General features: G+C 46.5%; 1 protein-coding gene across 4 annotated transcripts in view; it reads right to left on the reverse strand.

Annotated features, from left to right (window-relative positions):
• Window positions 1–7,054: 7,054 nt before the first annotated feature.
• myo3a (myosin IIIA) overlaps window positions 7,055–18,535 on the reverse strand; it is a 722,675-nt gene continuing 711,194 nt past the window's right edge. For all 4 annotated transcript variants that reach the window (XM_085987739.1, XM_085987740.1, XM_085987738.1 and 1 more), the window contains one exon: window positions 7,055–7,577. In XM_085987739.1, coding sequence (XP_085843865.1) covers window positions 7,472–7,577 — 106 coding nt within the window. In that variant the 3' untranslated portion in view covers window positions 7,055–7,471. The remainder of the gene's footprint in view (window positions 7,578–18,535) is intronic.

Raw genomic sequence — 18,535 nt, forward strand, 5'->3', positions numbered from 1 at the left:
GGCCCTAACAAACCTAAGACCCTTTCTCCTATACCACTCTTTCAACCACATGTTCAGTTGTCTAATCTTCTTCTGCTTTTTTGGTTTTGCATGTGGAGCAGGTAGCATAGTCTCGAGTCTTGCTTTTTGGCTTTCCTTACAACTCCACATATTCCTGTGCAATACTTCTTCCTCATTACTGACCCAGCTTTTATTTGGTCTCAAATGACCTATTTTTGAAAGAGGTCTCTGTGAAGTCAGCAGCCCTTTAATAGCTACTAATGGCTGACCTGACTCCTATGGCATTCCCAGTGTGTTATGTGTTAGGTGCCAGGAATGCCACCAATATTTAAGTGAGCTGACCTTGTATTATCGAGTGAGGTCAGTTCAGTGGGGAGCAGGTGTGTCAGCATACAATTTCATATCAACCACAGTATCTGCTTATCCTCTTGTTTCTTCCAAAACCAACCTCCAGAGACTAACCTTCAACCATCTCCTTACACTCTATACCAGAGCAGAAATTCCCTATTCTAGGTACACAATTAGGCAGTAAACCAGTATCTAACAATTTGCAAACACAAGCTTTCATAATTTTCATAGAGGTTTCCTCCCAAATAAAACAAGATAAAACATTTTTATTCGCCGGTCAAAACTATTCAAAGAAGTTGAAATTAAAAAAATGTTAGGACATAGTCCAGGACTTAAAACACATGAAAAGTTTTCATCCTCATACTAATTAAAAATTCATGGTTGTTGCATTTTATTCTATTGTGCACTCCTAGTTAAGAAAGGCAACTGCTTGGTCAATCTTTTTTCAACTTGTAGATAATAGAGCCACCTTGCCTGTGTGGCTCTGGAACATGGAAAATGTAGGTTTGCACTTTTGTTTTAATTCATTCTTCTTACAATTCAATAAAATATATTTATACTTTAAGGGAGATATTTGTACATGTGTGTGCGATGAAAGGTGTTCATTATCAAAATCTGGAAAAGGGTTTGAATGTGACTGATGACCATTCATTACACGTATTCAGCCACTGTGGCCAAAATGTTGCTGACCTCGCTAGGTTCGGTGTGGGCAGTGGCCACGGCCGGTTGCCATCCCGCTGCTGAAAATGAACATGCGTTAATAGGGCCTATTAAGCCCACCCAGCACATTACCCGGCCCAGTTAAATGGAGTGGGTCTGGTGACATTCATGACCCATTTTAATAAGAAATAGGAGCAGGAATAGGCCACTTGGCCCCTCGAGCCTGCTCCGCCATTCAATAAAATCATGGTTGATCTTTGGCTCAAAGCCACTTCCCTGCCCGTTCCCCAAAACCCTTCACTCCCTTATCTTGCAAAAATCTGTCTATCTCCACCTTAAATGTATTTAATGACCCAGCCTCCACAGCTCTCCAGGGCAGAGAATTCCACAGATTTACGACCCTCAGAGAAGAAATTCCTTCTCCTCTCAGTTCTAAAAGGGCGACCCTTTATTCTGAAACTATGCCCCCGAGTTCTAGATTTCTCCTCTCTGCATCTACCTTGTCGAGCCCCCTCAGTATCATATGTTTCGATAAGATCACCTCTCATTCTCCTAAATTCCAATGAGTATAGGCCCAACCTGCTCCACCTTTCTTCATAAGTCAACCCCTTCATCTCTGGAATTAACCGAGTGAATCATCTCTGAACTGCCTCCAATGCAAGTACAGGTAGACTATCCTTTATCCGAACTTCCGAAAACCTCTAAAAACCGAAAGTTTTTTTGTTCAGCGTAAGCCGTGCGCATGACATGACCAGAGTGGTGCACGACTTACGCTGAGCAGGGCAGAGGGTCACAGAGTTCCCTCCTGGGTAGGAGATTGCAGGCCGAGCCGGGCAGTGTGAAGGAGGTACCGGGAGAGTGAACCCAACAATACAGCGGCCCGTCCGATATTCTTTTCTCCCCCCGACCCGACCCGACCCGAACCGCGGCCCGTCCGATATTCTTTTCTCCTGACCCGACCTGAACTGCGGTCCGTCCGATATTCTTTTCTCCCCCCCCCCCCCGACCCGACACGAACCACGGCCTGTCCGATATTCTTTTCTCCCCCCCCCCCAACCCGACACGAACCACGGCCCGTCCGATATTCTTTTCTCCCCCCCCCCGACCTGACCCGAACCGCGGCCCGTCCGATATTCTTTTCTCCCCCCGACCCGACCCGAACCGAACCGCGGCCCGTCCGATATTCTTTTCTCCTGACCCGACCTGAACCGCGGCCCGTCCGATATTCTTTTCTCCACCCCCCCCCCCAACCCGACACGAACCACGGCCCGTCCGATATTCTTTTCTCCAACCCCCCCCGACCTGACCCGAACCACGGCCCGTCCGATATTCTTTTCTTCCCCCCCCCCCGACCCGACCGATATTCTTTTCTCCCGACCCGACCCGACCCGCAGCCCGTCCGACATTCTTTTCTCCCCCGGACCCTCCTCCCCGGACCCCCCCGACCTGAACCGCGGCCCGTCCGACATTCTTTTCTCCCCCCGACCCCCCCCCCGGACCCTCCTCCCCGGACCCCCCCGACCTGAACCGCGGCCCGTCCGACATTCTTTTCTCCCCCCGACCCCCCCCCCGGACCCTCCTCCCCGGACCCCCCCGACCTGAACCGCGGCCCGTCCGATATTCTTTTCTCCCCCCCCCCAACCCGACACGAACCACGGCCCGTCCGATATTCTTTTCTCCCCCCCCCCCTGACCTGACCCGAACCGCGGCCCATCCGATATTCTTTTCTCCGCCCGACCCGAACCGAACCGCGGCCCGTCCGATATTCTTTTCTCCTGACCCGACCTGAACCGCGGCCCGTCCGATATTCTTTTCTCCACCCCCCCCCCAACCCGACACGAACCACGGCCCGTCCGATATTCTTTTCTCCCCCCCCCCGACCTGACCTGAACCACGGCCCGTCCGATATTCTTTTCTTCCCCCCCCCCCCCGACCCGACCGATATTCTTTTCTCCCGACCCGACCCGACCCGACCCGCAGCCCGTCCGACATTCTTTTCTCCCCCCGACCCCCCCCCCCGGACCCTCCTCCCCGGACCCCCCCGACCTGAACCGCGGCCCGTCCGACATTCTTTACTCCCCCCGACCCCGACCCCCCCCCTGGACCGACCCCGACCCCCCCCCGACCCCGACCCCCCCCCCCGGACCCTCCTCCCCGGACCCCCCCGACCTGAACCGTGGCCCGTCCGATATTCTTTTCTCCCCCCCGACCTGATTTGCGGGCCAGCTTAGTAGGAGTCAGCCGACATCTGGCTTTCCAGAGAAGCAGGAAGGGGAATGAGACACGGAACAGTCGCAAGAGGTAGCTTGAACTTTTACAATTTATATTAAATACAAATATCCCAGTCTTATAATAATACCTTCTGAAATCCGAAAAAATCCGAAAACCGAAACTCAGCTGGTCCCAAGGCTTTCAGATAAGGGATAGTGTACCTGTATATCCTTCCTTAAATAAGGAGACCAAAACTGTACGCAGTACTCAAGGTGTGGTCTCACCAATACCTTGTACAGGTGTAGCAGGACTTCCCTGCTTTTATACTCCAACCCCCTTTGCAATAAAGGCCAACATTCCATTTGCCTTTTTGATTATTTGCTGTACCTGCATGTTAACTTTTTGTGTTTCATGCACAAGGACTCCCAGGTCCCTCTGAATTGTAGCATTTTGTAATCTCTCTCCATTTAAATAATAATTTGCTTTTTTATTTTTCCTGCCAAAGTGGATAACCTCACACTTTCCCACATTATACTCCATCTGCCAAATGTTTGCCCACTCACTTAGCCTGTCTATATACCTTTGCAGATTCTTTGAGTCCTCTGTGTAACTTGCTTTCCCACCCATCTTTGTATCATCCGCAAACTTGGCTCACACTCGCCCTCTTCCTAGTGCAATCATACCAACTAACAACATACAAGGGTAGCCACTTGGGTGTTTTATCCAATGTTTATGTAAAGTTTCTGTTAATGTGGTGTCAAACATAAAAATCTTTATTTTCAACACTTTCTGGTCTTGGGCAGATTTGTGTGCACCTTTGGAAGTGGCTTAGTGAGTTGCAGTAAATGGTGAGACATAACGGTACCTCCAGCAATGGTGGTGAGTGTGAAAGGAATGGCTTGGTCATTGTAGGGATGCTTTATGGTGTTGGTGTGGGGTGGTGTCAACCTGGCACATCACGTGGCAGCCATATGGGTGTACAGCATAAAGTTAACTAAATCTGGCAATGACGAGGCCATCCATGGCCTCCCGCGCAGCAATGTGCTCGGGTGCTGATGCCCTCTGTCCTGTGCAGCATCAAGTGATTGCGGAGAAGGTTTGTGTTGCTGGTGTGCCTGGTGCTGCTGGTGTTGGGGCTCATCGTGGTCCGATTCTGAGGACCATAGTGAGACAGTATAACGGGCACCCATGTTGATGGAATAGATGGCAGGTCAAGTACAGATGACAGAAGCATTCTGTCAATGGTGAGAGAGTTCTTCCAATGAGGGAAGAGTGGAAAGTGAAAAGCCTGCAGAATCTGTGCTGGAAATGAACTGAGCAACAGCTTCAACCTGAGGAAAGTGATGATCTGTCAGGTGGGAGCTTGTACTGTACCTTTGATACTGCCAAGTAATCAACTGGAGCAATGGCCACGGAATTCCTGCTTCAGGTTGACAAACGTGCTTCCCGAGCAGCGTGGTTGCCATGGCCATACAGTTAAATTTAAAAAGTAAGTTAAAAAAGCCTGTTAATGGTGTGACAACTAGCTGTTAATCATCTCAGTTGGGTTACCCGCCGCTGCCGGTCGGGTCACGTGGAGGCGGGATGAACCCACTGTCAAAAATAACAAGTTTCCCACCCAACCCGCCACCAATCGCGCCCGCTACCACCCCAAAAAATTAGGGCCTGTGTCTGCTATCAGATGTATCACAAAAGCATGTGATAAGGGCCCAGCCTCAGGTCATCTGCTACTAAAACCCTCAGCCTTTGTTACCTCAAGACTTGACTATTCCAATACTCTCCTGGCCAACCTCCCATCTTCCACCCTACATAAATTTGGAGCTCATCCAAAACTCTGCAGTTTGTATCCAGTCTGTATCCTAACTCGTATCAAGTCCCATTCACTCTTCACCCCTGTGCTCACTGACCTACATTGGCTCCCAGTCCAGCAACATCTAGATTTAAAAATTCTGGCCTCCTGTGCATTCCCGATTTTAATCGCTGCATCACTGACGGCCGCGGCTTCCGCTGCCAAGGCCCTACGCTCTGGAAATCCCTCCCTGAACCTCTCCACCTCTCTACCTCTCTTTCCTCCTTTAAGACGCTCCTTAAAACCTGCCTCTTTGTCCAAGCATTTGGTCACCTGTCCTAATATCTTCTTAAGTGGCTCAGTGCCAAATTTCATTTGATAACGCTCCTGTGAAGCGCCTTGGGACGTTTTACTACTTTAAAGCTGCTATATAAATGCAAGTTGTTGTGTTTGGAAAAACAATGGCGTGTTCATGGCACGCGCCATTATTAGTTCATAATAAATCCAACAATTTGTGGTGAAGAAGAGATACACCATGAGTTCCAATTCTCCACAAATTGCTGTATGGTGTATGCTGCTCCACCGATAGCCTCTACAAAACCAAAAAAATTACTATCTCACCATGAGCCTCCCCATTGTGTGTCATGAAGTTGCAGGATTTACGCTGTTAAGACAAATTAATCTCGCCTATCCTACTGTTTGTGGGACTTTGCTGTGCCCAATTGCATTTCCTACATTACAACAGTGACTACACTTCAAAAGCATTTCATTGGCTGTAACGTGTTTAGGGATGTCCTGAGGTCGGGAAAGGTGCTTTATAATACAAGTTATTTCTTCCTATGTATGATCTAAAATAACTTCAAATCTTTGAAGAAACCAAAACAGTAAACACAATGGCCCAGATTTTGCGGTGGTAATGACAGCAAAACTGTCAGCGTTCGCCTCCATTACTCCTCTGAAGTTGACGGCAACTTCTGGAATCTGCGCATGTGCAGATAAACAGAGAAATCCAGAAGCTGCTGTCAATCATTCCCTGCTCCTCCACAGGTTGCGCTGTGGAACTCCCTCGAGCCGCCAATCAATTCAAATCACACTGAAATGTAGTTTCTGATGAAAACTTCCCCTATTACGCTGGAACATCACTGTTAAGCCCTCCCCCCCACCTACCCTGGAAAAGTTAAGCCTTGTTGAAAGAGGTGTAACTTAGATTTAATGGTGTATTGACTGCTGAACAACCACTCTGGCCCAGAAAAGCTAATTTTATATTTGTGGAATGTCAGATTTTTCCATTAATATAAGAATTACATGGTTTTTAATCTAATTTTTTTAAAAGTTTGTTTATGATATTTCAGTTTCTACCTTAATCCTATATGTATGTCCCAGTCTTTATTTCGCTCACTGTAAAATTGATAAAAGTAAATTAGAAATGGTGCATTTTACTTCCTGGTTTGCTGTCTGTGAGAATTCTTCAATATGATTGGCTGGTTAGCCTGCTTGATGACATCACTGTTGCTGGATGCTGGCAATTCACTTGATTTGGTGCCAGAGTCAAACTAACATCGGGAGAGCTGAAATTCACGGCACAGAGATCGCTAGATCTTTGTGGGCAGCTTTCTTCGAGGTCCGCAGTGAGCGCCGTTGTTTCCATGCCATTGAATAAAAAAAATCAGCTCCACAGTCTGGTATAATAATAATGGTCATCTTAAAGCATTTTTCCGAGCTCTGTCATTCTCGTAATATTGTACTGTATCTGACTATTTAATATGTGGAATATTGTATTTTATATAACATGTGCTGTGGGTCTACTGGAAAGTTAAATCACAACTCATCCATATCTTTGGCTTTCCTAAGTTATGAAGCTGGTGTAATTTGGTAGTTTGCTTCTGCATAAATCTTTGATCCACAATATATATCCTCACTGCATCTATCTCTAATTTAGTGCAAACTTTGGTGTAAAAATAACATATCTCTGTATTGGGGTAGGTGGGTATGTGTGTTTGTATCAGTACAGGAGGAGAACTTGTAGTTTCTCTTTCTATTGCTTTGAGGAAGAAACAGGCAGATCACAGAAGATCACATTTAATAAGGTATAGCATGAGAACCACACATTTTCTGTTTAAAAAATACAATTTAATTTGTTTCTTTCCTTGAGTGACTCATATTTCCTACTATTTAAATTACTGTAACATGAGTCAGCTTACTTCACTTCTCCATTTTGAAATATTAATATTTGGCTTTACATTTTCACAAAGAATATTAATTATGACCATGGAAAGATTCAGCTTATAAATTAACACAAAACATTTTACTATTTGTGTCTTGATTACACTCAAGCAAACTACTAATACATGTGGCTATTGCTATTACTGCACAGTATGAACATATGTACAACAGTTAACTTATGGGACAATGCCAGAAATCTATTTAAACAGCACACAAGGGAAGAGGCTGTAAGATTATAAACTAACACTGCTCGATAAGACGATTCCTTTGGGATGTTTTGCGAAGCAGTTTTCGATAGTCATATGGATTATCTTCATCTTGACTTTCTTCTTTTGGAACTGATGGTCTAAGGATTGAAGTCAAATGTAATAATTAGGCGTACATTTACTGCAGGAAATTGTACTCACATATCGGAAATGTTTCATCCTCCTGTTCAACTCTGTGTGACCCAACCACAGAATAATGTCTCTTCACATCTCTGTTATCTTTGGAAAGGTTATTCATAGAACATCTACCAAAATAAATGTTGATATAAATTGGCAGCCATACATGCCAAAATAAGTATACAGCTGTTGTTTCTGCACCACCTGAAGCTGGGTTATGAGAGGAGATTCTGTCTGGTAAGCATTTTCATGAATTTGAATTGGAACACAAAATACAATGAACATAGGACAAGAGACATAGGACAAGTGGAAAGAGTATTAGCACAATCCAGACATAGATGGAAACAGACAAATCTAGCTAATTTTTTAGCTGCACAGATTAATTCAAAAGCTATTTACATATCTGTACTCATTTGGGAAACAGAAGCAGTTTTAACCAGCCACTTTACAGAGCAGCATTTTTGCCAACATAATTACCAGCTGTGTTTCACAGCTCTCTCACACAGCAGTAGCAGTGTCCTGAAATGGCAGAAGGAGACACACCAATATCTGTTTCACAAGACTGGAGCAAGGCTGATTTTTGTGGCACTAAATGACAGAAAATGAAGATTGCATGAAGAATTTGCTTTCAGGTACAATGGCTCCATTGGCAGAGAGATATTACAGGTAAAAAGACAACTGGGAATGTTGGAAATCTGAAACAGACAGAAAATTCTGCAAATATACAGCAGGTCAATCAGCATCTGAAAGAAAGAAAGCAGGGGAATAATAATCTGGTTAATGATTGGATGGCTGCTTCATTTTTTAGGATCATCATCCAACTGGTGCAATCTTGTGATATCATGTTGTCATTCTGGGTTATTCACTGACTGGATGAAAGACCTAGGGCTAGATTTTCAGTATAGACAGTTTTGGGGCGCTAACCTTAGCGCCCGCCCGAAGTTAGCGCCCGCCCCAAAGTAGCGCCCCGTTGCCGGAAATTCAGTGGCTTCGCCCTAAGAGGTTGGTGGAGCGCTAAAAGAGGCGTTCCACTACTATCTTTAGGCGCTAAGCCGGCGGTGCAGAGCGCAGCGCCCGAGCTCGGGCGCAGTGCACGGCAGACACTCTGGTGCCAGTGAGCTCTTAAAGGGGAAGAGTGGTGGTGGTGGTGGCGGTGGTGGTGGCGGCGGCGGTGGTGGAGGCAGCGGCGGCGGGGGTGGAGGTGGCGGCGGCGGCGGCGGGGGCGGAGGCGGAGGCGGCGGCCGGAAACATACCGTTCACAACAACACACTGGATCCTTCCACACAACACATGCAGACTGCCGTTTATAGTGCAGGAGGAGTGCCCTTTAATTTGCGCTCCCCAGGGTGTGTTGCGTTCCATTTTACAAACGCTCTGGACGCCAGCCGCACAACGGGGCGGTCCGACTGAAGTTTGGATTCGGGGCGGCCAAAGGGCGTTGCACGAGGATGTGACGTCATTTTCTGCGCGCGCATCCGGCCGGCCGCTAAACTTTGCGCCGGCGCTAACGGGCAACTTAATTTGGGGCGGGGCGCAAACTGCGCTGCGCCCGGGCGCTACACGAATAGCGCCCGAAAATCACTTCTCTTAAGGCGCTAACTGCTGGCGCAAGCAACTGAAAATCTAGCCCCTAGAATATTAAGTGACATCAATCAATACTGTAGCAAAACTGGTATGAAACAGGGCAAGAAGATTAGATGCCATGAGATTCCTGATTTGTTAAATTGTATTTTTCTTAAAGTTTGAATTTACAAAACAGCAGCAAATACAAATAAAGAAAAAAAACATACAGAGCGATTGCATGTAAGGGGGTAAAGGGAATGATCCAGATTTCTGTTTTTTTTGTTGCCTGTTTTGGTGGCAAATAGCTGTTCCCTGGTTCTCCAGGATTTTCTGCCGGAACTGACGGCGGACTCAGAAAACATTTGCTCACGTTTGGGTGGGCATATTCAGATGAGAGGTTAATGATGGTAGTACATCATCTGCCATAATTTCTGTTATTAACACCTCAGCAATGCTGGGCATCAGGAATGCTGTCCAGTATTGCTAAGGAGGTGAAAGAGGACTTAAAGTTTAAAAGACTGCATCGCACTATGTAAAGTGGGAGTTTAAAAAAAAAGTTTTAAAATATCTATTTTTTTCCTTCAGCTGGCATCACTAGCCACACTACACAGCAGCAAGTGTCAGAGCCAACTTGCCCGCCCCCCCCCCCACCCCACCTGAGGCAAGTGCCCTGTCGGCAGGGGGTGTACCACCAGCAGCCCATCACCAACATCATAACCAGCCTCAACCTGGAAGATCCACTGGGATAAAAGTAAAGGTAGATAGGCAGGTGCAAAACATCTCATTGGCTTTGGCGTATTTCTGGAGAATATTTGGGGCAAGTAAATACCTGTGGTAGGAAATTCGGGCAGAAGCCTTGCCTGCTAAAAAAATCACTCCTTCCAAGTCCCTTTGCACCTCTTGGCTCTTCCGGCAATCTGCCTGCTCATTCCCAAGTGCCTTCATTCACATATGTTATAATGAGGGCAGTTATGAGTTTCCTGTTTTTACACTCGTAATGCACTCAGGGTAAAGTAGACTGAGCATTATAAGGTGCAGTTGTTGCCAGGATTAGTCGAGATAGGTGAAAGTGAGACCTTTGAGTCTGGAAAATATCATTAGCAATTTCAGCAGCTGGGAAATACTTTTTACAGTGTTTTTTTTTAACATTATGCCTACACAAACCTGCTTCTGACCTTGTACTTCACCAAAGAGGCAACAGGGCAGCTCTGTCACCTACTACATGAGGCAGTTATGCCATTCTGCCCGCACTGCTCTCCCTGTGGCTATTCCTATACTGAGGTGTATTGAGTCACCTGGGCTCAGTGAATGGCGGAAAATTGGGCAGGGAGCCATAAGGGAGCTTGTCTGATTTACCGTCCATTAATTTAAATGGACAAAAATATTTGGATGGTTTGGCTTTGGATGTTATCCTCCCTGTCTAATTTTCCTTCATTCCCTGCACGCAGGTGATCCAAAATGCTCAGGCGTGGGACCAGGAAAACCTGTTCTGTCTACTTATCGCAATAGAGACCAAAGGGATGCGAAACACATTTAGAAACACATTTAGTTAGAGAGTGGTCTGAATGCAAAAGCTGTGTTGTCTGAAGTGTTGGATTCTGAATGAAGGTTATTGAAGTGCTATTTCCATTACTTTTTAGGTGGGATCTGGCTCAGGAGGATACAGCAGAATGAGAGAGGTGGCTGCTCCAATTTTCATGCTGACTTCACTCAATTTCTGGAGTGGATTGGAAATTGACTCAATTAAAAGAAGCGAAGGGTAGTTATACATGAAGCTGCATCAGAATGGAAGATCAGCAGGGTGCCTCAAAGGTCACTGTTTGGGTCATTATTGTTTACATTGTATATGAATGATTTGGAAATGCAGACAGCAATAAAGCTTTGCAAGTTCCTGATGATACAGAACTGAGGAATAATGGTCCAAATACAATGGGCTGATAAGTGGTAGATGTTATTTACTGTGAACAAATAGAAAGTGCCAAGACTGAGGAAGGGGAATAAATGGAGAGAATATGAGAATTATAGGGTATGACACAGGAGAGAGACCAGGCAGGACTGGTGGATAACTCATTGAAAACATCAGCGCAGTGTTTAACAGCAGTAAAGAAGGCAAGCAGGATCTTAGGATGTGTAGGCAGAATGATAGAACAAAAGTCCCCGGGGGAAATAGTGAGCTTCTGCTGAGCACTGGTTTTCTCCCACTGTGTACAGTTTTTGTCACTAAAGGGGTCTGTTAACACTTTTTATGTCTTTTCTGCCCTTCTTTCCTCCAGGTTTTTTTTTGGCTCTAATATCTTGGATCACTCTTATTGATGAGTCCCAATTCCCAAACTGCCACCAATGTTTTCACTAACCTTAACACCTAGGTAAATGTTCAGTAATGCACCTAGGTCACTGAACAGAAAATCCTGTCTGGTAATTATTTTTAAGCTATGAAATTATTCCACACCATCTTACTCCAGTCCTTGATAAGTGACAGAGAATCACATCAGATTTCATTTTAGGTTTAGACTGTTAATTGAATTTATTAAATCAATGAATATGTACGTGTGAATATATAGGGCTTGAATTTCACAGGGCCGTGGAGGCGGGAATGGAGGCGTGTGGGGTGTTAAAATTGCAAAAAGTGGCGGGCGGGCCCAACCCACCTCCATCCCGCCTCCAAGCAATTTTCAAGAAATCGTGTTTACTGCTCGTCTCCATCCCGTCTCCAAGAGGCGGGATTGGCCCTTAAGGCCCTTAACAAGCACAAAATTGCCTCTATTATCCCATTTTGAAAGGCCTTGGTGATTTTAACCCTTTTCCGACGTGAAGCACGCCTGCTCTGAAACACGACGGTGAAACCTGGCGGGAACACAATTGAATTGCTGACTATTAGCTGCAGCTCCACCATTAAATAGGATATTTGATCAGCCATCATTTGCAGGTGGCAGGGCTTTGTTGTCTCAGGTCTGGGGGAACTTTTAGAGGGCATAACCACAGTTGTGGAAGTTTGGAGCCTGACACCCATCTCCAGTGTGACCTCCTGGGAAACCCCTCTCGCCACCTTAACTGAGCGTTTCCCCAACTGAGGCATATACCAAGTAATCCTAAGCCCTCAATGTGGAAGTCCCATTAGCGAAATGACACACGCCACAACTGCAGCAGTAGCCATCAGATTTTCTATTTACATTAATCATCTGATGGCTTTTTAATATTAAACATAAAATTTCACCCAAGTGACTACCCTTGTGATTATTTGTGCAGTATCTTTCTCTTACGCATGCTCCTACGTGGTGCTTCCCCTGTGGCTTCAGCAGATGTGGAGGCCCCTTGCTCACTTTCTTACTGCTCCTGTCTCGACACCTTTGGCGGGTGTCCTCTGGGGTTGCGAACCTGTGAGGGCTTGCCAACAGTCTGCTGCTCCTGCGGCTGTGCAGGGGTTGAGATGCCCATCTCAGTTGGGTGTGGACGCTGGTGGGGCTCTGACCGAGGGCTCTGCAGTGGCATGGAAGTATGAGCGCTTGGAGAGGAGACCCAATTTCTTGATGTCTGCCACCAACATCCCTCTCATGGGTCAGGTCCCCCTCAGCGCTTGCAAGTGGCTTGAGATAACCTTGCTGCACATCAGGGGGGCCATGGGGACCCGTATCTGCACTGGCAGTCTTACTCAGAAGGACTTCCATGAAGGTCTGGTTTCTCTGTTCAATAGATGACCATCGCTCCTCCAGAGATGTCAGTCTATTCTGAACACTCACCATGTTTTCTGCACTCTGGCAACTTATCACCTCCATGGAGGTTGCCATCCTTTCCATGGTAATGCGTTCATGTGCCAATGACTCCACAAAGGCTCTGCTCATGTTTGCAATGGATTCCTCCATTCGCTCCACACTCACAGCGACCCTGGAGACAAAACCTGCCAGAGACTCCTGCATCTGTTCCTGGAGTTCCAGCACCGTTGATCTTGTGGATGGACCCAGAGGCAGAGGGTTGACATGCAGCTGAGCCGAGCTGGCGGAGTCCTGCGCCCTCCGACGAGGACTCTCCACTGCTGTCCCTGTCTCTACCATCTGCTGATGTTCACTTGTGAGCTGTGATACACCAGGTGACAACACTACTCTATCTTGCGAAGGTCCCACTGAGGTGTGAGTGTCTGCGCTGGTGCTGGGTGCGCTGAATTCTGCTGATGCTGTGCCCTCAGAGGTTGCAGCTTCCTCTGAGGAGTCTGGATGCTCAGGCTGTTCCTCCTGGCTAGTGGGGACGGATGCTGTCGATGGTCCTGTGGGGAGTAAAGGAAAAAGTCAGAGATGTGATGCCAAGGTTACATGCATATTGCATATTGTAGATGATCATAAGTCCATCTGTTAGAACTTCAGAATCATTATCAGCGACTCATGCAATGTCAATGAGATGGAAAACTATTCTGTCACCAGCTTGTTGTGATGCACCCATCTGTCCATCCCCTTCTTGCGCATCGTCCTCCACTCCCACGATCTCCAGGACCGCCTCCTCCCAGGGGGTGAGCTGGGCTACTGAGGGTGGCCCTCCTCCTGTCCTCGCTTTTTCCCTCTTATTGTGAGTTCTCTTTTCCTGCAATGAGGGAGACAAGTGGAGTTTGAGTGAGAATGAAGGAATGAGTGTAGAGAATCCATAGCATAGATGCTTAGAAGGAGACAAAGATGGAGTGAGTTGGCAAGACCAAGGGCCCTCCCTGTGTTTTGTAAGTTGTTTTCATAGCATCACAGTGATAGGGAGTGTGAGGGCTGCATAGTCGAATAGTTAGGTGAATGTGACCATAGAGAGGGAATGGGTAAGGGTGCATGGATGTCAGTGTCAAGTGGGATGTGGAGGAAGAGGTTGCTAAAGCTGAGTGCTGGTGAGGAGAGGCAATGGGGATCAGATTGAGGGTGATGGGAAAGTCATACTCACTTTTCCAGTGCGCAGAAGGTCATGAAACCTCTTCCTGCACTGAAGCCAGGTTCTGCGGGTTATCGACAAAGAGTTGACCTCCTGGGCCACCTGGACCCACACAGCCTTGGTCTGCTGGGGAGGCTTCTTCCTCCCTGAAGAAGGGAAGAGCACCTCTTTATTGGCTCTTGCTCCCTCCACTAAAGCTTGCAGGGCGACGTCACCAAACCTGGGAGCAGATCTAGGTCTCTCGCTGGTCATTCTGCCTCCAGGTCCCTCTAACATGAAAGGCCAAAAGGTTGGCAGTCTGCAGAAGAAGCAAAGCTTGTTGCAGACCTTAAATGCAGCAGCAATGATGACGTCATCAGAGGCAAGTTTCAGACTGAAAAAACGAATTTGGCCATGGGTTCCCACGCGCTGAAACTCAATTGCCCACTTAAGTTAAAATCGCATCATTCTCCCACATCGATTTAGAATCGCTAACACAAAAAACAGATTACACGACCCCAGCCCACCCCGTAACAAAATCGAGCCCATAGAGTTCAATGCCATCCAAGTTCAAAGCACCATCTGAGAGAGCATCTCTGCAATGCGAGACAACTCCAAGAACATCTACAAACATCCTATGAACACAGGCCAACTGACACAACTTCTCGGATATATTAGGGAATAATCTTCTGGGGCCATATACCTGATGGTTGGGTAGCTCGAGGAGGGTCTAGATGTCCTGCAGTGCTGTCTTTATGTACCTGACTGCCTAGGTTACCTACTATTCCTCCTGCTCCATCATAACCACATAGACAGTATTCCCCATGAGGAAAAACATTTTCAGCCTTCTCCCTATACAAGAAGAAGTCTCAAGGGAGACTTCCAAATGAAGCTTGTAACCTCAACATTAAGAACACAAAAATGTTTGACAAAAGACCAATTTAAAGTAAGGCTATGAGCCTCCAGCAGCAGAATGAAACACAGCAATCGACCTTTAATATCCCAACATCAGCCTTGCTGGTCTATACAACCTATACAACCCCTGTTGTATAGTGGCATATGTTTATGCCCTACCAAAGCCATAAGAATTTTGGTGCCAACATAGTCACTTTGTGGCTGAAGCAAAGAGCCTCATATTAACTCTGATACTTGATAAACGCGAGTTGTTATTGTTCTGACCATAGATTCAGCACTAACTTTTGCAATGGATCGGTTGCAGGTCAGCTGTAGTCTAAAAAGATAGATTCTTCAATTGGTAACACCATTTTTTGGACATCAAGTCGACGTTATCAATTGAAAATCGAGATGGGGCTCCATAAAGCGGGATCTCCACCTATTTTGCCCATGACGCAAATTTCTGGTTCCAAGTTACAAGGGCACAGAAAATTCCTGCCTGACGTTAGATGTTAATTTTAATATTGAAATTAAGTCCTGCTGATGGTATTTATATGGGAGCATGGTTTTCCAGTCTGCCTGAAGATTACTAGGAGCATTTGCAAGCCATTTTCAAACTATTTTCTTAATTTCTTCCCCCCACCCCCCGCTTTTTTCTGCTTATTATTTAGATGGTCAGGCGACATTGTGGTGATTGTTGTGGCACAGCCTTTTTCTGTCAACAACCAGGTTTCCTAAGGTTCCTCTAACCCTGAACTTGTATCTTTCTCTAGTTTCTCTCCTATCCCGCCTCATGCCCTCTCCGAGCTCACCTTGTCCATGACACCCACCTCCTGCTCCCTCAACCCTATTCCCACTAAACTGCTGACCATCCAACTTCCCTTCCTGGCTCCCAGGTTAGCTCATATTGTTAACGGTTCTCTCTGCTCAGGTACTGTCCCCCTCTCCTTCAAATCTGCCATCATCACTGCTCTCCTCAAAACAACAACCTTTGACCCTTATGTCCTTGCAAACTACCACCCCATCTCCAACCTCCATTTCCTCTCCAAAGTCCTTGAACTTGCTGTCACCTCCCAAATCCATGTCCATCTTTCCTGGAGCTCCATTTTTGAATCCCACAAATCAGGTTTCCGTCCCTGCCACAGTACCGATATGGCTCTTATCAAAGTCACAAATGACATCTTATGTGATCTTGTCCTTCTCGACGTGTCTGCAGTCTTTGACATGGTTGACCACTCCATCCTCCTCCAATGCCCCTCTACCATCATCCAGCTGGGTGGAACTGCACTCGCCTGGTTCCATTCTTATCTATCCAGTCGTAGCCAGAGAATCACCTGCAATAGCTTCTCTTCCTGCTCACCACCACCTCTCTTGATCCCTCCACTGTCTCTAAATTGTCAGACAGCTTGTCCAACATCCAGTCCTGGATGAGGAGAAATTTCCTCCAACAAAATATTGGGAAGACCAAAGCCAATGTGTTCGGTCCCCGCCACAAACTCTGTTCCTTAGCCACCGACTCCATCCCTCTCCCTGGCAACTGTCTGAGGCTGAACCAGACTGTGTCATATTTGACCCCAAGATGAGCTTCTGGCCACATATCCACGCCACCATGAAGACCACCTATTTCCACCACTGTAACATCGTCCGACTCCGCCCTTGCCTCAGCTCATCTGCTGCTGAAACTCTCCTCCATGCCTTTGTTACCTCTAGACTTGACTATTCCAACGCACTCCTGGCTGGCTTCCCACGTTCTACCCTACGTAAACTTGAGTCATCCAAAACTCGGCTGCCCGTGTCCTAACTCGCACCAAGTCCCGATCACCCATCACCCTGTGCTCGCTGACCTACATTAGCTCTCAGATAAGCAACGCCTCAATTTTAAAATTCTCATCCTTGTTTTCAAATCCCTCCATGGCCTCGCCCCTCCCTATCTCTGTAATCTCTTCCAGCCCTACAACCCTCCGAGATATTTGCGCTCCTCCAATTCTGGCCTCTTGGGCATCCCTGATTTTAATCACTCCACCATTGGCAGCCAGTACTTCAGCTGCCTTGGCCCTAAGCTCTGGAATTCCTTCCCTAAACCTCTCCGCCTCTGTATCCTTCTTTAAGACGCTCCTTAAAAGCTACCTCTTTGACCAAGCTTTTGGTCATCTGCCCTAATATCACCTTATGTGGCTCAGTGTCAGATTTTGCTTGATTGCGCTCCTGTGAAGCACTCTGGGATGTTTTATGATGTTAAAGGCACTATATAAATACAAGTTTTTGTTGTTTTTGACGACAATAGTGGTACAGTGGGTTTTTCAATTGGAACCATTTTATACTTGAGGAAGAAGAGTTCTTTCCTTTCAGATGGTTTTCAATGCTTTCCGTAAAATAACGTCTGAAATTTCTCCTCTGTATTAACACCACAGCCTAGATTTCCAAGGTTCCACCCAAAGCATAGTGCCTTGCTAGCATTGGTCATGGGTTGGAAAACCAGGCAATTTGAGGTGAGGAAATGAGGCAGTGCTGCTGGCATGTGCATGCTTCGTTTCCATATTTAAATGATGTTTAGAAAGAGTCCCTGGTTGAATCTCACGACTTTGAGCTGATGGCCTCAGAAAGTTTCTGTTGATGGCAAAACTTTACTGCTTTTGTGTTTTCAATTACATTTTTCTGCATCTTGCTCATGCATTAGCTGGTTTTGCTGGGTAGTTAGCCAGTTCTGTGGGTTCTCCTTTCCTCCATTATTCTTGGTTACTGCTGACATTTAAGTTGCGCTATATAAAGTGGTGAGGATTGGCAGTTGGAGCCTCAAATATGCTGCATGATTTAGATGAGGAAGAGGAGATATTGAGAAGCAAACAAATGCAGGTGCAATGACACCTGAGACATTTGGTCTGCACCTGTTACTACTCTGGGACCTGCATTTATAGACCCCTCCACATTTACATGAACATGTCAGAGCAGATTTGTCTTTGTTGTCTTCACTTCACTACAGTGGCTACCACAGAGCTGTACCATCTGCTTTAGGATAAGCTGCAGACAACATCTGCAATAGGAACAGCTCTTTCCTTAGAAGTGAAGGTTACCATGGAATGAAAGCCCATTGTACATGGCACTCATGTGGGTATTAAGGCTCTTTATGCCAACCCCATGGCCTGCATAACTAGAAAGGGCGTGCACTCAATTCCTGTTCAGGTGTTATTAGACCAGAGAAACATCATTATACATGTCACTGGGCATTATCCAGGAAGCAGCCATGGTCCCTTCACTGTGTGGCAGTCCATGGTGTCTGCATTATTTGAAGGAGAAGAAACACTGCATGGGACGGCCCTGATGAATAGGGCTATCATCTGCACTTGTGGCTGCTGACTCCACTGAAAAACTCCCTAAAACAGAGGACCAACTTGGTCTGGGTGCATCAGCATCTGTTTGCTGCTCTCTCCACTCCCATCAATAGTGTGCCATGCAGCTTTGCCGTACTGAAAAAGTGTGTGAAAAAGGGCAATGATTGTGCACAATGCTTAAGGTGGTACTCCATCGAGGGTGTGGAAATTCCCGAGTTAAATTTGTGCTATGATTGTTGGGCCCCACAAGGAATGAGAGA

This window comes from Somniosus microcephalus, chromosome 5, assembly GCF_052327205.1.
Source record: "Somniosus microcephalus isolate GS21.2 chromosome 5, FLI_Smic_1.0, whole genome shotgun sequence".
Lineage (NCBI taxonomy): Eukaryota > Metazoa > Chordata > Chondrichthyes > Squaliformes > Somniosidae > Somniosus > Somniosus microcephalus.